The 15,808-nt window shown below is 36.1% G+C and overlaps 1 protein-coding gene across 2 annotated transcripts in view; it reads left to right on the top strand.

The window, feature by feature from the left end:
• The window catches only part of FNIP1 (folliculin interacting protein 1), a 110,848-nt gene that overhangs the window by 68,580 nt on the left and 26,460 nt on the right, over positions 1-15,808 (top strand). Inside the window, exons 6-11 of one of the 2 annotated variants that reach the window (XM_075541511.1) lie at positions 1,618-1,709; positions 6,837-6,920; positions 8,419-8,490; positions 8,998-9,133; positions 9,593-9,794; positions 15,196-15,281. In XM_075541511.1, the coding sequence (XP_075397626.1) occupies positions 1,618-1,709; positions 6,837-6,920; positions 8,419-8,490; positions 8,998-9,133; positions 9,593-9,794; positions 15,196-15,281 (672 nt within the window). The remainder of the gene's footprint in view (positions 1-1,617; positions 1,710-6,836; positions 6,921-8,418; positions 8,491-8,997; positions 9,134-9,592; positions 9,795-15,195; positions 15,282-15,808) is intronic. The other variant, XM_075541512.1, reaches the window with a different exon arrangement.

Raw genomic sequence — 15,808 nt, 5'->3', positions numbered from 1 at the left:
ATTGTCGTTTTATCAAGCAGTTCCACTTCTAGAGCTACAGTGAAAAGAATAAAACCAGATACTTGTACACTCATGTTCATTTTGGCATTATTTATGATAACACAAAGTTGAAAGGCCTAAATGTCAATCAACAGAAAAATGGATAAACAAAACGTACACATATATGCACAATGGAAGATTATTCAGCCATAAAGAGAACTTGTTGTAGCATAAACTAATCTTTGAAACATTATTCTGAGTGAAATGTCAGTGACAAAAGGACAAATAGTCTATGATCCGATTTAAATGAAATGTTTGAGGAGTCCTGGAGACACTGTCCAGTAAGCATTAGACTGCTAGTCAATAGGTCAGTAGTGCAAACCCACCCACCAGCTGATCCAGGGGAGCAAGAGGAGGCTTTCTGTGCCTGTCAAGATTTACAGCTTCAGAGCCCTACATAGGCCCCTAGGAGTCAGTTGGCAGTAGGTTTGGTATTGAGTTCTATGAAATATCTATACTAGGCAAGTGTATAAAGATTAAAGTTTGCTGGTGGTGATTAGGGGTGGGAGAGGAAGTGGAAAAGGATGACACAACAATTAGGGGGAAACTAAGTTTGGGCTGCTAACCACAGCAGTTTGAAACCACCAGGTGCTCTATGGAGAAAGATGCAGATTTCTATTCTTGTCAAGAGTTAGTATCAGAAACCCACGAGGGCAGTTCTACTCTGTACTCTAAGATCTACTGATTTGATGGTAGTGAGAAGCTTCTGTTAAGCCTGATGGCAAAATTGAGGAATGGTTAATGGTGATTATTGAACATGAGGGATTTAATTTTAATGAATTCTACCTGTGAAGATTGTTAAGACAAATGTTACCCAAATATTTACCACAATTGAAATATATTTTTAAACAAAATTAGGCAACCAGTTGGATTTGGCCCTTGAGTTGTTGTCACATGCAAAACCCTGATATAAATCAGTTCTTTTATTTATTATTAATTGGGAGTTAATACATATATCATGCCATAGATCAGTCATGTCAAGCAGAATTGTATAATTACTACCCCAATCAGTTCCCAAACATTGTTTTTGTTCCTGGATTGCTTCACAGCGTCTCTCTTTTGAACAGTGCTCCCCACCCCCTGCAAAAAGAAAAAACCCTTATCCTATTTGCTGCTTGTAGGTTCATCAATTCTGGGTTTCATATACCAAACACAGAAAAACATATGACACAACTTCATGAGGGTGACCTTCAGTGACATAACACCTCTGAGATATACCCTAACACGAACAAACAAAAATACAGAAAATGTTGAAAACCGCATCAGGTCCGGCATGCGTCAGAGGGGGGGAATCAACTGACAAAGTTTTACTTGTTCAAGTGAGATTTATACTTTTGAATGTCTATGCTCTTAAGTAGTTCCCACAAATGAATCTTGGGCTCCCACTGTCATCCATAGCCTTCTGTAAACCGATTCTCACAATTTAGCCTCTGTTACTAATCCCTCTTTTGACTTTGAATTATATGATTTTAAAAAAAGAATTATGTGATTTATTGGGATGGGGACACTTGTTTTATAAAAAATTAACATTTTGAACATGAAATTAATTAGCTTCTTTTCCCCCCTCACTCTCTGTAGACTGCAAGACAGTCTTGAATTCATCAATCAGGATAACAATACATTAAAGGCTGATAATAACACAGTCATTAATGGACTACTTGGAAATATAGGTAAATGGTTCCTTTGAAGTTGTATCATAAGGTTTTTTTTTTATATCATTCTATTGGGGTAGCGTTTTAAGTTATTTCTTAGTAAGGCAAATAGGACCAAAAAGAGGTTCAAATTTCTAGAAATGGAAAAGGCATTTGAATTGGAAGTATGTAAAACATTTACATTATTTGGAAAACATATTTAAGCATATTTATTTTATATTTGAAAAAAGGGAGCCAAAAGGATTTATCTAGTTGGTCTTAATTTATTTTGCTATTGTCTTTTAAATTTGATGGATCTTTAAAAGACACTTTTACTGGTAGGGAAAGCCCTTACTAGTGCTGAATATTTCAGCTGAAGAAGATGGCTATTAAACCTCTTCTTTCTCTTGCTTGACCATAAAGTCTTCATTAAGTGGTGCTAATTCAGATAAGTAAATAATCAAATTTGATGGTTCATATATGTTATAATAGCTTATTGAGTAATTTGCTTAGCCTAATTGTTGTTTAGCAGTTAAAAGTGTTCTTAAGATATGTTTTGTTTTATTTTTGAAATCTTAACTAAATTGATGTCTACTGTATTTTCAGTGTATGGAGAGGTGTAATTAATATCTGAGGGAGTAGACAGCAGTTAAAAATAGTATAAATATTGTTCTAATTCCTTCTTTAATGAGAACTTTTGCTCATATTTTATTATAATATATTATGTTTATGAGTTAGTAGAAAGCACAGATTCTGTCAAATCTAGCAGTGTACTATCCTATTAATTTTTATAATGTGTTTATTTAAATGACCATTAGTAAGAGCCTGCTCTGGGGTAAATAAAGGAGTCCTGGTGGTGCTGTCGGGTGAGCAATAGGACTAACCACAAAGTCAGTGGTTCAAACCTGCCAGCTCCTCCCCAGGAAAGATCATCTGTTCCTGTAAAGATTTATTGTGTTGGAAACCTTATTTGGCTCTTTATTAGTCAGAATCAACTTGCTGGCAGTAGTTTTGACTCGTTTTATGGGGTAAGTAACAGAACCTTGGTTTCTATGTGGGTTAGATGTCGGGCTGCTAACCACAAGGTTGGTGGTTCAAACTCACCAGCTCTCTGAGGGAGAAATCTATTATAGCCAGCTTCCTTAAAAAGTATAGCTTTGGTAACCTGATGAAGCAATTCAGGTTACTGTGCATCAGAATTAAGTTAATAGTGGGTTAGGGTTTAAAATTGGTTGGTCACAGTGCTAGGGCATTTACGTTATAATGTGGATGTGTTTTATAGAAAAATAAAGTTCTTTTTCCTACCTAAGTTTATTTCTTATTTGATTTTCATAAAGTAAAAGTGTGGTAAAGCAATAGTCGAATATATTTGCTTATAATTTAATACTTTTCAAAAGTTCAGAACTCCTATTAAAAGTTTCATTTTAGTAATACAAATTTTTGTTTTCATAAAAGTGTATTATGTTAGATGTACACATCTCAGTTTTAATGTAGAGTAGAAAGTTCATTCAACAAAATACAGACTTTAAATAATGAACAACTTTTATTTTTAAACTCTTAATTGTAGTTCAAGGATATTAAGCACCAATTCTTTAAGTGTGAGGCTTCTAACCTCAAGGTCAGCAGTTTGAACTTACTAGCTGTTCCATGTGAGGACGATAAGGCTTTCTACTTATGTAAAGATTTATAGCTTCAGACACCAACCCCTGCCTACCCCGCACAATTTTATTCTGCCTTCTATAGTCGCTATGAGTCAAAATTGACTCAATGACATTGATTTTGGGGCTTATGTGATGAGCCCCTCCCACTTAGGCATTGAGAATATTGTAGTGAGACATAAGACCTCCCGATTCATAGTTAGTGGGAATCAGACAAATAATACGACAATTATGGTGTACTCTAGTGAATTCACGGACAAGGTTAAAAGCAAGGTGTCATAGAAATGAGGAACCCCTAATTAAATTTTGGAGTTGTGAAAAGCTTCCTGGAAGAATGAGGCCCGAGTTTGAAAGATTGGTCAGATAGTTGACGGTGAAAAATAATTAAGGTAGAAATAATAGCATTTGTGGAAAACTGAGGGGAAAGAGGTTATGAAATATGCAAAGAATATATAATGTAGCTAGAATAAAGAGTAGAAATAGAAAATCCAGATCCAGATCAGGAGCATTATGGGCCACGTTTTGAACAGTTGAGTACCAGGGATGGTATTTTAGGTTGGGTCTTGTAAGAAATAAACATGATGATAGGATTAAATGCTGAAGGATTTTCTTTAGAAGAATCCCCTGTGGAGAAAATGAGGTGAAAAGTGGGAAAGAGCCCTCGGTCTATGATGCAAGTCTGATCCTAGAGGAAAGGCGAGAGGACAGAATGCTGGGTGGAAATCTCTTACCTGCCATGCAAACTTAAGAAAGTTAGGGAGAGCCATTGGGGGAGGAAGGAAGGAGTCTTTGAGTCAGCATTGGTTGTCAAAGATGGCCTATGTCTGCCAGCATTAATTCTGCTTCCTTGTTTATTCACTGGCTGGAAGTAGCCCATGAAATATATGGCCTTGTTAAAAGTGTCAACTGGATTTCAGAATACAGTGACAGGGCCCATTGGCCAGTTGTACTCTTCATTTTTGGAACAGACATAGGTACATTTTCGAGGCCACTACTGAAAAGCTAAAAACAATGTGATCAGATCTGATTTGTATGTGCAAAAGATTATTCTAGCTACAGTGAGAATGGATTCAAAGACCTATGAATAACAATGCTGTTCCCGATAATACAATGACAGATAATGCTGATCTAAATTAGGATCATGCCAGTGAAGCTGAAGAGGATCACTAATCAGTGGACAGTTCTTGTTGATTAAATAGAAAAGATTAAGGAAAAGAAAGAATCAAGGACACATCCTCTGCTGTTTGCTGTAGCAAGGATATGGGTGCTATTTACTGAGTGGAACAGAAGAAATTAGAACTGTTATTTTAGGTTAAGACATGTTGAATTCATAGTATTGCTTAAATATCCAAAGGATTTTTTGTGTATTTGTTTGTTGAAATCATTTTATTGGGGGCTCATACAACTCTTATCACAATCCATTGTGTCAAGCACATTTGTTGCCATCATCATTCTCAAAACATTTGCATTCTACTTGAGCCCTTGGTATCTGCTCCTCATTTTCCCCCTCCGTCCCCACCCCACCGCCCTCATGAACCCTTGATAATTTTAAATTAATATTATTTTTCATGTCTTACACTGTCCGACATCTCCCTTCACCCACTTTTCTGTTGTCCACCCCCCAGGCAGGGTGTTGTTAAAGTATATCAAGAAAATCCAATTTCATATAGATATATAGCTGGACAAGCAAGAAAAGGGAATATTTCCAGAAAGGGCTTTCTTTTAGGGTGGATTCTCTAGAGAATCATATTTATATGAATATATATACAGAGTCTTAAATCATGGAAATGACCCATGCAGTGTGGAGCCGCTTGAGTCTAGAGGCTTCTCCTAGCACTTGGTTTCAGGGCTGAGGTACCAAAAATTGGCAGATCAGACCACAAGCTACTGGGTCATGTCTCAAGGACAGGGTTAGAGTATTAACAGTTTACATGCAGGATTGAACAAGAGCAAGCTTTCCCAGAACATTTTTTTATGAGCATACATGAGAGGGATTTAAAACATTGGTTGAAAAATTCAATTATCTTTTAATTACATTGTTCTATGAACTTTTACCCTTGTGGCACAGTGGGTAAAGTGCTGGCTGCTAACCAAAAGATTGAGGATTTGAACCTCATGTCTGCTCTAGAGAAGATAGATTTGCCAGTCTGCTTCCATTAGCCATCAAAACAATGCGGGGCAGTTTTCTGTCCTATAGGGTTACTATAAGTCAGAATGTACTTGCTAGTGAGGGGCTTGATTTTACAGATAGAGAAGTAGATAGAAGAAGTGTATGTACATATAACAAAAGAAGAAAAATACTAAAAACAATGACAACCCTCATTTCTACAACTGGTTAAGTGACCAACTTGGTATTTAAAGCTACCTCCTTGTACCATCCATTTTGCATTTACTTTTTCCTCAGCACTGGTCATTGGTGGTCTCCTGACCTCAAGGTCGGCGGTTCAAACTCAACAGCCTCTTGGCACGAGACAGATGAGGCTCTCTTCTCCTGTAGAAATTCATGGCTTTGGAAACTCTATATTGGGTCACTAGGACTTTGAATTGACTCAGGACTTTGAATTGACTCAGTGACTTTGAAATGACTCAATTGTTTGTTGGCTTCTTTTCTTTTTGCCTTCTGCACCCACCAGTTGGTTATAGTTATTTGCCTGGCAAGGCAAACCAAACCTTCATTTCTGAAAGGCCTCGGGTTACTGTAATTTTCCACAGACTTTGATTGTAGGACATGGTAGTTCTTGGTCAACTTTCAATGTTGGACTACTAACTGAAAGTTCAGTTGGGGTGTTTCTACTCTATCCTATAGGGTAGCGATAAGTCAGAATCAACTGGATGGCAGTAGGGTGGGTTGAGTAGGCATAGGGTGGGAGGTTAGCCCAGCCATCTGGTTCTGGCTTTAATCTTGCTCTTTTGGATCTTGAAATAATTATGTTATCTTTTTAGGGTCAGATATGTGGCAGGCTTCTCTTACACACCTGAGTGTAGCATTCCTGCTCAAAAAGTAACTGACCCTAATGCTAGGAGTCTTGGATTCTTCTGTGACTTTCTAACTCATTACCCACCAGTCTAGAAAAACTAATTTGTATGTTCATTTGTCAAGACTCTTCTGTATTTGCTCTTTGTTGTATGTTGCATTATTCTCAGCCAAGTGCTTAGGAGTTTTCCCCTTATTGCAATTATAGGCGAATCCTGCAGTCATAAAACTTTTAAAAAGATACTTTTATTTGGCAAATGGTTTTTCAAATCTTTAAAAACATTGTTTTCTACAAAAAAGGTTGAACGTTTAATTTTTTTTACCTTTTGTAGTGAAAGCTTATTTCTTTATTAGTAAAAGGGCACAGCATTGTTATGTTTGACATAAACCATGACCAAAGTAGAATCATTTGTTTCCAAAAAAAAAAAAAAAGGGAAGCCAGCTTGAATTATTCTTGGTTTACCTTTTATTCTCGATACATGTGGCTTCTCTAACAGGCCTCTTTCATGTGTATTTTGCGTTTTTGCCGTGTAGGTCTTTCACAGTTCTGCAGCCCCAGGCGGGCATTCTCTGAACAGGGTCCGCTCCGCCTGATCAGGAGCGCCTCTTTCTTTGCAGGTTTGCCATGTGCTGTGTGGGTAGACTAGTTGGTATGCCCTGGTGGCTAGAATTGGTAGTTAAGCTGTGGAAACAAGAGAGTAGATAAATGCAGTTACCTAGAGTATGGTTAAAAACAAAGCAACATTGCTTAGGAAGTTTAAGACTTCAAATCCTTTCTGCTCAATATATTCTTAACAGTTCCCAGAAACTCGCTTACTAGTAGAAATGGTATCTTCATGAAATTTTGGTTTTTTATTTCTTAACATTAGAATCTTAAACCAAATTTTACCATGAAAATTATTTCTTATATTAACAGTTAAAATTCCCTATGGGACACTATCTTGTTTCCATGGCTGAGTAGCTTTTGTACCCTAGTTCAATTGCAGAAAATATCATAGTTTATTATTCTTGAAAGATTTCTGATTTATACTATTCCATAAGAAAGTGGATTCTTCTTAGAGCTAAAATTTAGATGAACAAGCTCTGTGAGAATGCTCCATAAGTCATACATATATGCATATACTTATAAGGTGGAGGTGTGTGGGAAAATTCCATTATCTTTAAATTATATTTTTCACAAAAATTTTGAAGCCCCCCTCATATCTGTTCATATTATTAAATTCTGTATTCAGACCTCTAATTATTCTACATGTTTTCATTGCAGTAGGTTACCCAGCATTGTAACTTTCTGGTGGAAATTATCAATAGAATATGAGCGAATTTATTTTTGTTGCTTTCAAATTGGTATCACTTAGCTCTTCTTGTTCCCATTTTCTTGCAAATAATATATGAAAAATCCAAATTAATTTTATAAAATTGGCAAAATTTATTAGCCTTTTTGCCAACTATAAATAACCATATTACATACTTTTAAAAACTATATTGTACTCGAAAAGTTTTCTTAAACTTTTTGTTATGAAGAATTTTGAACATAAGTAAAAGTAGACATAAGTAGAATAAAAATTGATATACATATCACATAGTTCCAGCCACCAATTTACTTTTTTTATTTAATAGTAATTGTGAATATCTTTGTATATTATTGAATATGCCTCTAAGATTTGAATTTAGTCACCCTTTGCTTGCTTTTTTTTTTTTTTGCCCTTTTTTGGTTGGTTTTATTGAGATGTCCTTACTTGACCATTTCATAGGATTCTAAGTGTATTTTCAGAACAAACATCACATACAATGTTCACCTACCAATTTCATAAGAGTTGCAAATTTTGAATTAAAAGGTTGCAAATTCCATTAAGCAATGTTCACCACTCAATACCCTGGCACACTGTTTCTTTCTTTAGATAATATGTTATAGATAATTTTCATCATATGTCAGAACTTCATATAGATCTCAAAGCTTGTTCAACTGAGTAATAGCTCTTGGTGTTGGGTTGGTGTCATGCTATTGATAAAAATAAAGGAATGCAATGAAATGAGCATGATTTAATTTGCTATTTAAAGAAGCAACGCCCCTCTGAACAGCAATATATTTTATAACTGATAGTTTTGTCTTTCACAGTTCACAGCAATCCAATGGACATGCCAGGAAGAGAGCTGAACGAGGACAGAGACAGTGGCATAGCACGCTCAGGTAATGTTAGGTTCATGTAATAATCCTGTGTATCTTGCCATCAGAATGGATGCATTGATTTCTTTTTCAACCTCACATTTGATCTCTTTAAACAAGTTTCCTTATTATTAAATGTTGAGAGTTGCTTTGTACATTTCTCTGTGCATGGTATTGTCTCGAAGAATGCCTGCTAATGTAGGCCTAGCACGTATAAGAAAAAGTATTACTTGGGAGATTGCTTAGAAACTACCTGATGTCACCTGTTGGACAGTGGGATACAACCTGGTTATAAACTAACATTTTCCTCTGAGGAGGGAGGAATGTCAAAAGAATTACCTCAGCGTCTCTGTTACTTTCTGATCTTTCTCCTTTGGGACCTAGCTCCAATGATTTTTTTAAAAAGAATTTTAGAAGAAACTTGCTTATGAAGCATAATGAAAGGTTTGCGTCATCCCCGTTCAAAAGAGGTTTTCATTTATGCTTAGTCATTATTTACTTAAACATTGTACTTTTCTTCTGATTCAATAGCATCTCTCAGCAGCTTGCTTATCACTCCATTTCCATCACCAAACTCCTCACTCACCCGAAGTTGTGCCAGTAGCTACCAGCGACGTTGGAGACGCAGCCAGACTACAAGCTTGGAGAATGGGGTGTTTCCCAGATGGTAAGTTGGATGTTAAAACAAGATTATGCTGTTCTTATAACATAATTTTGTATGTGTTTTTAGAGGCTGGAATTTTTTTTTTACTTTCCATTTTCAGCCTGGAACTGAAAAGCTTATACATTCTCTCTCTTGCCCCTGCCCTCTCTCATATTTGACTTTACTTCTGTAAACAAAAGAAGAGGTGCAAAAATCTGGGATCAGTAACAAAATTATACTTACAGACTTAGACATTTAGAATTTGTTAGGCTAATTATGATTTGGGATTTTCTAGTGTTTTAGTGTTTACAGTATGACTCTAGTAAAATAGATTACTATATGAGCATGAAGAAATGGTAAATATATTTTCTACAAAGGTATGCAATTAAAAACTTTTAGGTTTATTTGATAAAAATAGCTGTAGACCTTTAGCTTAGCAAGAAGATTGGATTACCATTAATTATGCTAACAATTATTTTTTAGGTCCATAGAAGAAAGCTTTAACCTGTCAGATGAGAGCTGTGGCCCTAGCCCGGGTATTGTGAGAAAAAAGAAGATTGCAATTGGAGTAATCTTTTCATTATCCAAAGATGAAGATGAAAATAGCAAATTTCATGAATTATTTTTTTCACATTTTCCACTTTTTGAAAGCCACATGAACAAATTAAAGAGTGCAATAGAACAGGTAAATAGAGTCACATTGTTGGTTTATTTATACATGCTTTATTTCTGTTTGAATCTCACTTTCTTTATTAACAATACGAAGAGGTATCCCAAGTGGGGAGGCAGTATTTTTTTTCCCCCCAAGCTATGTATTTATTTTTTTTTTACAAAGCAACCGTATTACCTTCAAAGTACTCCCTATTACACTTAATACTTTTGTCAAATCTGTGATTCCATTCTTGGAAACAATTTTCAAACTCATCTGTTTGGATGGCTGACAGCACATCCCTCGTTTTTTTTCCTTTACCTCTTTTATGTCATCAAATTGCTGTCTTTTCACGTCCCTCTGCATTTGTGGAAACAGAAAGTCACATGGAGCAAGGTAGGTGAATAAAGTGCCTGGGGCAAGAGAGGTATGCTGTTCCCCCCGCCAAAAAACGGGCACTGAGATGACTGCGTGAGCAGTTTCCTTGTCATAGTGGCAAAACCAGTCACCCATCTGCCACAAATCAGGCCTTTTGGGTCACACACTGTTGTAAGAAGCTTGATTAACAATCTGACCTGGTGGAATGAACTCCAAATGCACTACAGGTCGTCGACGTTTTCATCCATTTGGTAAGTTGACGAACATCTAGACTGAGGTCTGCCATCAGTCGACATTTCATCTTTTCTGAAACGAGAAAACTACTCATACATTTGAGTTTTTTACCCGTAGCGATGGTCTTGTAAGCTGTGTTCAACATCACAACACTTTCTGCAGCAGTTTCCCCAAGCAGGAAACAAAATTTCACAGCTACTCCCTGCTTTCTTAAATTGGCCATCACAAAAAACGAGGTTCCAGTGAAACTGCTCTTACAGGGAAAAAAAAAAAAATTCACTGTGATCTTAGAGAACCTTCCCAGAAAACACCATTGGGTGCATTAACTCAGAGTGAGTTGCCTGATGCTCACCTAGCGGGTAAAATGCATATACTACGAAAGCTCTGCTCTGTCCAGTGCAATTCCTGTTTGGTTTTTTTTTTGGTACATATTTTTAGTCATGTGGCAGAAAAATGAATAGGCACTGCTCAGATAAACTACAAACTGGAATCTACAAACTACTTTAGGAAAAGCAAATTAAGTTCTAACCCTTTATAAGGAACGTATGGGTTAATAAAATAATCTGAGCTATTCATTAGTTTTTTCAGTAAATAAGAGTTTCAGGGTATATAGTGTGGCAAATACTGTTATAGAAACTGAAAGTAGTAAAGAAAAAAATTCCAATCTCCCGATCTCATGGAAAAGAAAATAAGTGAGTTCATAGACATTTAGGTGGGACTCCATGGTACAGAGAAAAATAAAGCTTAGAGAAATATAAGGAATGCTTGCAGAAGGGTTGCTATTTTTAATAGGATGTGGTAGGAAAAGCCAATGAGTAAATGAGATGCAACTATTAAAAGAATGTTTTAGGCTGAGACAAAACAACACCAACAAAAAGGCCCACTTCACTGCCACGGAGTTAATTCTGACTCAGATCACAACCCTATAGGACAGAGTTGAATTTACTATCTGGGTTTCAAGGCTAGAAATCTTTATGGAAAGAGAAAGCCTCATCTTTCTTCCTCAGAACACCTTTACATAGCCCACTATGTCACCTTGGCACCTTGGCTGAGGTCAAAGCCTGAAACATGAATAATGGTCTGGAAGCCAAAGTAACTGGCTTGGATTTAGGAAGAGAGAAGCATGTAATAGGAGATGAGGTCAGGGAAGTAGCAGGGGACTATGTCCTGTAGGGTCTTCAAGATACATTTAAAAAACACGGACATGTACTCTAAAGAAAAACTGGAAGTCTATTGGATTGGAGGAATGATAACATTGAGGAATATCATGCTTGCTGCGAGTGGAGATTTTGAGGTTGAGGATGGATGTTGAACCAATTAGGAGGCTTTTGCATTCTTTCCAGGTGAGAGATAGTGGATATTTGAACAAGTGTAATGCTGGAATTAATGAGAAATGATTGGATTCTGGATAGATTTTGAAGATAATGACTACAGGGCCAGCTAATGGTTTGAATCAATATGTGATTTTTCCAACAATCAGTTGACTCCAAGATTTTTTGCCTGAGCAGTTAGAAGGGTGGCGTTCCTAATAATTAAAACAGGAATGATTGCAGATAAAATGGGTTTGATTGGGGATGGTTGAGATGTAGACATGTGGATATGTGAGTCTTGGATTGAGGCTGGATGTCCACACAGATATAAATTTGATAGCCATCAGTGTATTGATGGTATTTAAAGCTATGAAAGTGGATGAGAGAAGAAAGAAAGGAAAGCAGGTAGGCCTGAACTGAGATAATGAGAAACCAGTAAAGCATCCAGAGAAGGACTGGCGATTACGTAAGAAGGAAAAACATGTGGAAGGGGTTTTGTGGGGCTGGGGCTAGGGTGAGCTGCACATAACTGAAGAAAACATTTAAGGGGGATGGTGATCGACTGTGTCAAATGCTGGTAGAAAGTATATATAATGCAAATATAAAAAGTAAGAATATTGTGAAACAAGATAAGACATAAAACAAGGGTAAGCAAAATTTCTTGGGAGTTCTTTTGAGTAGAAGTTTCTTTTAGATTGCATCTTGAAGTATTTTTTTTAAACAAAACTGAAAATTACATAATCAGAATAGCAAGAAAAATTTATATCCTTACCACCCAAAGAGAACTCATTAGCATTTTACTGAAATTCTTGCCCAGGCTTTTTCTATACATATTTTACTTTGTTGGGGTTGTACTACATCCATACCTTTGAACTCATAGAACTCCTCATCATCATGACATAAGCATTTTTCATGTTGTTATAAATGATTCTTAAACAATATAACAGTATCTGCCTGTAATATTTAAGTAACTAGTTTTCTATTAGGCCATTCTACTTTTTCGCAATTATAACTATGCTGTTAACATCTTTATTTTTTGGACCAATTTTTAGTAGAGGTTCCTGAAAGTTAAACTGATAAGCTATTAGCATAACTTGCTCCTTGTGGCAGTCTGTGGAAAGGAAGGGTTATGAAGAGGGCTAGAGAAACGTGGGCCTGGAAGGGTGAGTGAGTGTACCAGCTAGTGAAGCATCTGGAATATTTGCCAGAGAGTTTCAAGACTGTCTACAGCTTGTGCTTCAGGAAGATTAACCTGGCACTATGTTTAAAAGAGACTAATCAGAGGTCAGATGGTAGAAAACCAGTTATAAGTGTCTAGAAAGCAGAGGGTGTGTTTCATTACTCAGTAATAACTTAGGATCATCTTTCCCTCAAGAAAGCACAGTAGCTATTTATTCATGTTGAGTCTTTCAAATGATAAATAGATCATTAGTAATATTTTTTAAATGAACACTAATATAGCTACGTAAGAAATTAGGGTTCAGGAGAGGAGATGGGTTAATTAGGGTGCGAGGTAGTACCGATGAAGAACACAGCTTTCCCCCGGGTCCTGGATGCTTCCTCACCCCATCTCCCATGATCCGAATTCTACCTTGCAGGGCTGGATAGGGCAGAGGTTGTACACTGGTGCATATGGGAGGTGGAGGCACAGGGAATCCAGGGTGGATGATAACTTCAGGACCCAAGGGTGTGAGGGGCGATGCTGGGAGAGCGGAGGACGAGTGGGTTGGAAAGGGGGAACTGATTAGAGGGGTCCACATGTGACCTCCTCACTGGGAGAGGGACTCCGGATAAGACAAGATATGACAAAATAATGATGTATAAATTACCAAGGGCACATGGGAGGGGGGAGCGGGGAGGGAGGGGGGAAAAAAAGAGGACCTGATGCAAAGGGCTTAAGTGGAGAGCAAATGCTTTGAAAATGATTGGGGCGGGGAATGTATGGATGTGCTTTATACAATTGATGTATGTATATGTATGGACTGTGATAAGAGTTGTATGAGCCCCTAATAAAATGTAAAAAAAGAAAGAAAAAAAAGAATGACGAGGGCAACAAATGTATAAGGGTGCTTTGCTCGATTGCTGTATGTATGGATTGTGATAAGAGTTGTATGAGCCCCAATAAAAATATTTATTAATTAAAAAAAAAAAGAAATAAGGCACCAGTGACATTCGTCAGTTGGTTACTGCACCATTTGTTAGTCTGCATTTTCTAACTTGTTATATACCACAATTTAGCTTTGGCCAAATTGACATTTTTAGTTTCTTGTGTAAAACTTAAATTATTCAGACAGTATAGAACTTATTAAAGCTTTCTATTTAATCATTGTATAATTTAATGTTTTAATGGTCTGACATTCCATAACCTGAAAGGTTTCTAATACATCTGAATACTTTTAATTGTTTAAATATTCAAGTTTAACATCCCGTTCCTTACTAAAGCTGAAAAATAAAGCTTCATGATTATTTGTACATCATTGAATGAGATTTTTTGGTGGTAATACATAAAATGAACATTGAAGTGTCCAAATGAAGCTTTCGTTTAGGATCGTCTTTTTGTTGTAGATATAATGAGGTTGTTTATAAATTTTAGAGCTTCGTCCCTTATCCACTATTAATTTGTCTTCTGCTGCTTGTGTGTTTTTCAATTAGTTTGGTAGTATATTTAGACCGTGTGTGTGTGTGTGTGTGTGTAATAGAAAAGTTAGGAATATTGTTTGTGTATATCTTAGCAGTTATTTTGAAGTCTGTGCTATTTTTTGAGACTGTAATAAAAATATGATTAAAAATATCATTGATAAAGAATATTCACTTCTTTATCATTGTAGTTTCTTGTAGTAGTTTGTAAAACAAAATGAGCTTCACTTTCACCCTCTAAAACTTGTGGATGTATAAGATGATGAATTTTGTGTCTAAAATAGTCTAACTTAAAAAATTTAAATCAACAGTTAATTACAGAAGCAATACATAACAATATTCTCTTTGAAAATAAGCTAAAAATTTAAAGATGGTCATTAACCTACTAAATCTGGTCTTTTTAATCTCCCTCACACAAAAATTCCTCAGCCTCAGTTAAACTGTACTTATGAGAATATTCTAAGTAAATATCAATAATTTGAAATATGTTTCCATTGAATCTTCATATTTAAGATTTAGAAAAAGGCTTACTTAACAGAAGCATCATTTTAAGTAAGAAAACCATGAGCTAGTATTAAGGAATTGCTTGTTTGTGAGGGGAAAAAGTAGTTTTATGAAACCCAGAAAGAGTCAACATCAGTTATGTATTGATATTTTGTGGTTTGGCAATAGCAATAAACGATTCACCAATTGGAAATTTGGAATATTCTTGTAATCTCTAATGACCAAATGTACAGAAGAGAAATCTACTTTAAATACATGTACCCTCTTTATTTTTAGATAAGAGTGTTTTGTAAATATGTGACTTAATGCTTCATGTTTCACTTTCTTTTGGTCATGTTTAGAATTAGAATAACAATGTAATGATTATTTTCCAGGCTATGAAAATGAGCCGGAGATCAACTGATGCCAGTCAGAGGAGTTTAGCATATAATCGAATTGTTGATGCCCTAAATGAGTTCAGGTATGTTTTCTTTAGCTTTGCATAATACAAAGTTGTTTTGCAATGTACACAGACAGATTTTATTACCTTTCTTTTATTTGCTATAATAAAATCTAATTCTTTAAATTTCTTGGCCCCGTAGCGAATTGAGGGTATAATTCAGTAAACCATTGACTTCCTATGCCCTTAAATCTTAAATGTGATTAGAACTCAAGGTCAGCGGGTGCTTCGTTCTTTTTTTGAGCTCCTAAATATAGGAACTAGTTAAGTGCAATTGAACTAGGAGTAGTATCCTAATGTTCTTGGATACATGAAATATGGGGATGCTTGGATAGAAGGAACTGGCCTTTGATGTTCCAATTAGCTCTGTTGCTTACTCCTTTCAGTAATTATGGCACAAGGAATAATACCTTCCTTTATTGTTTTCTGGCTCGCAAACTTTATGTCTGAAACTCCAACAACTATAGTCACTGTACTCTTATTATATGAGTCTGTGAAGCAAATATATTGCAAAAAAACTGGTACTGAGGATTCAGAGAAAGATCAGG

Source organism: Tenrec ecaudatus, chromosome 2 (genome assembly GCF_050624435.1).
Source record: "Tenrec ecaudatus isolate mTenEca1 chromosome 2, mTenEca1.hap1, whole genome shotgun sequence".
NCBI classification, from domain to species: domain Eukaryota; kingdom Metazoa; phylum Chordata; class Mammalia; order Afrosoricida; family Tenrecidae; genus Tenrec; species Tenrec ecaudatus.
This window is presented reverse-complemented; position numbering and strand designations above follow the sequence as displayed.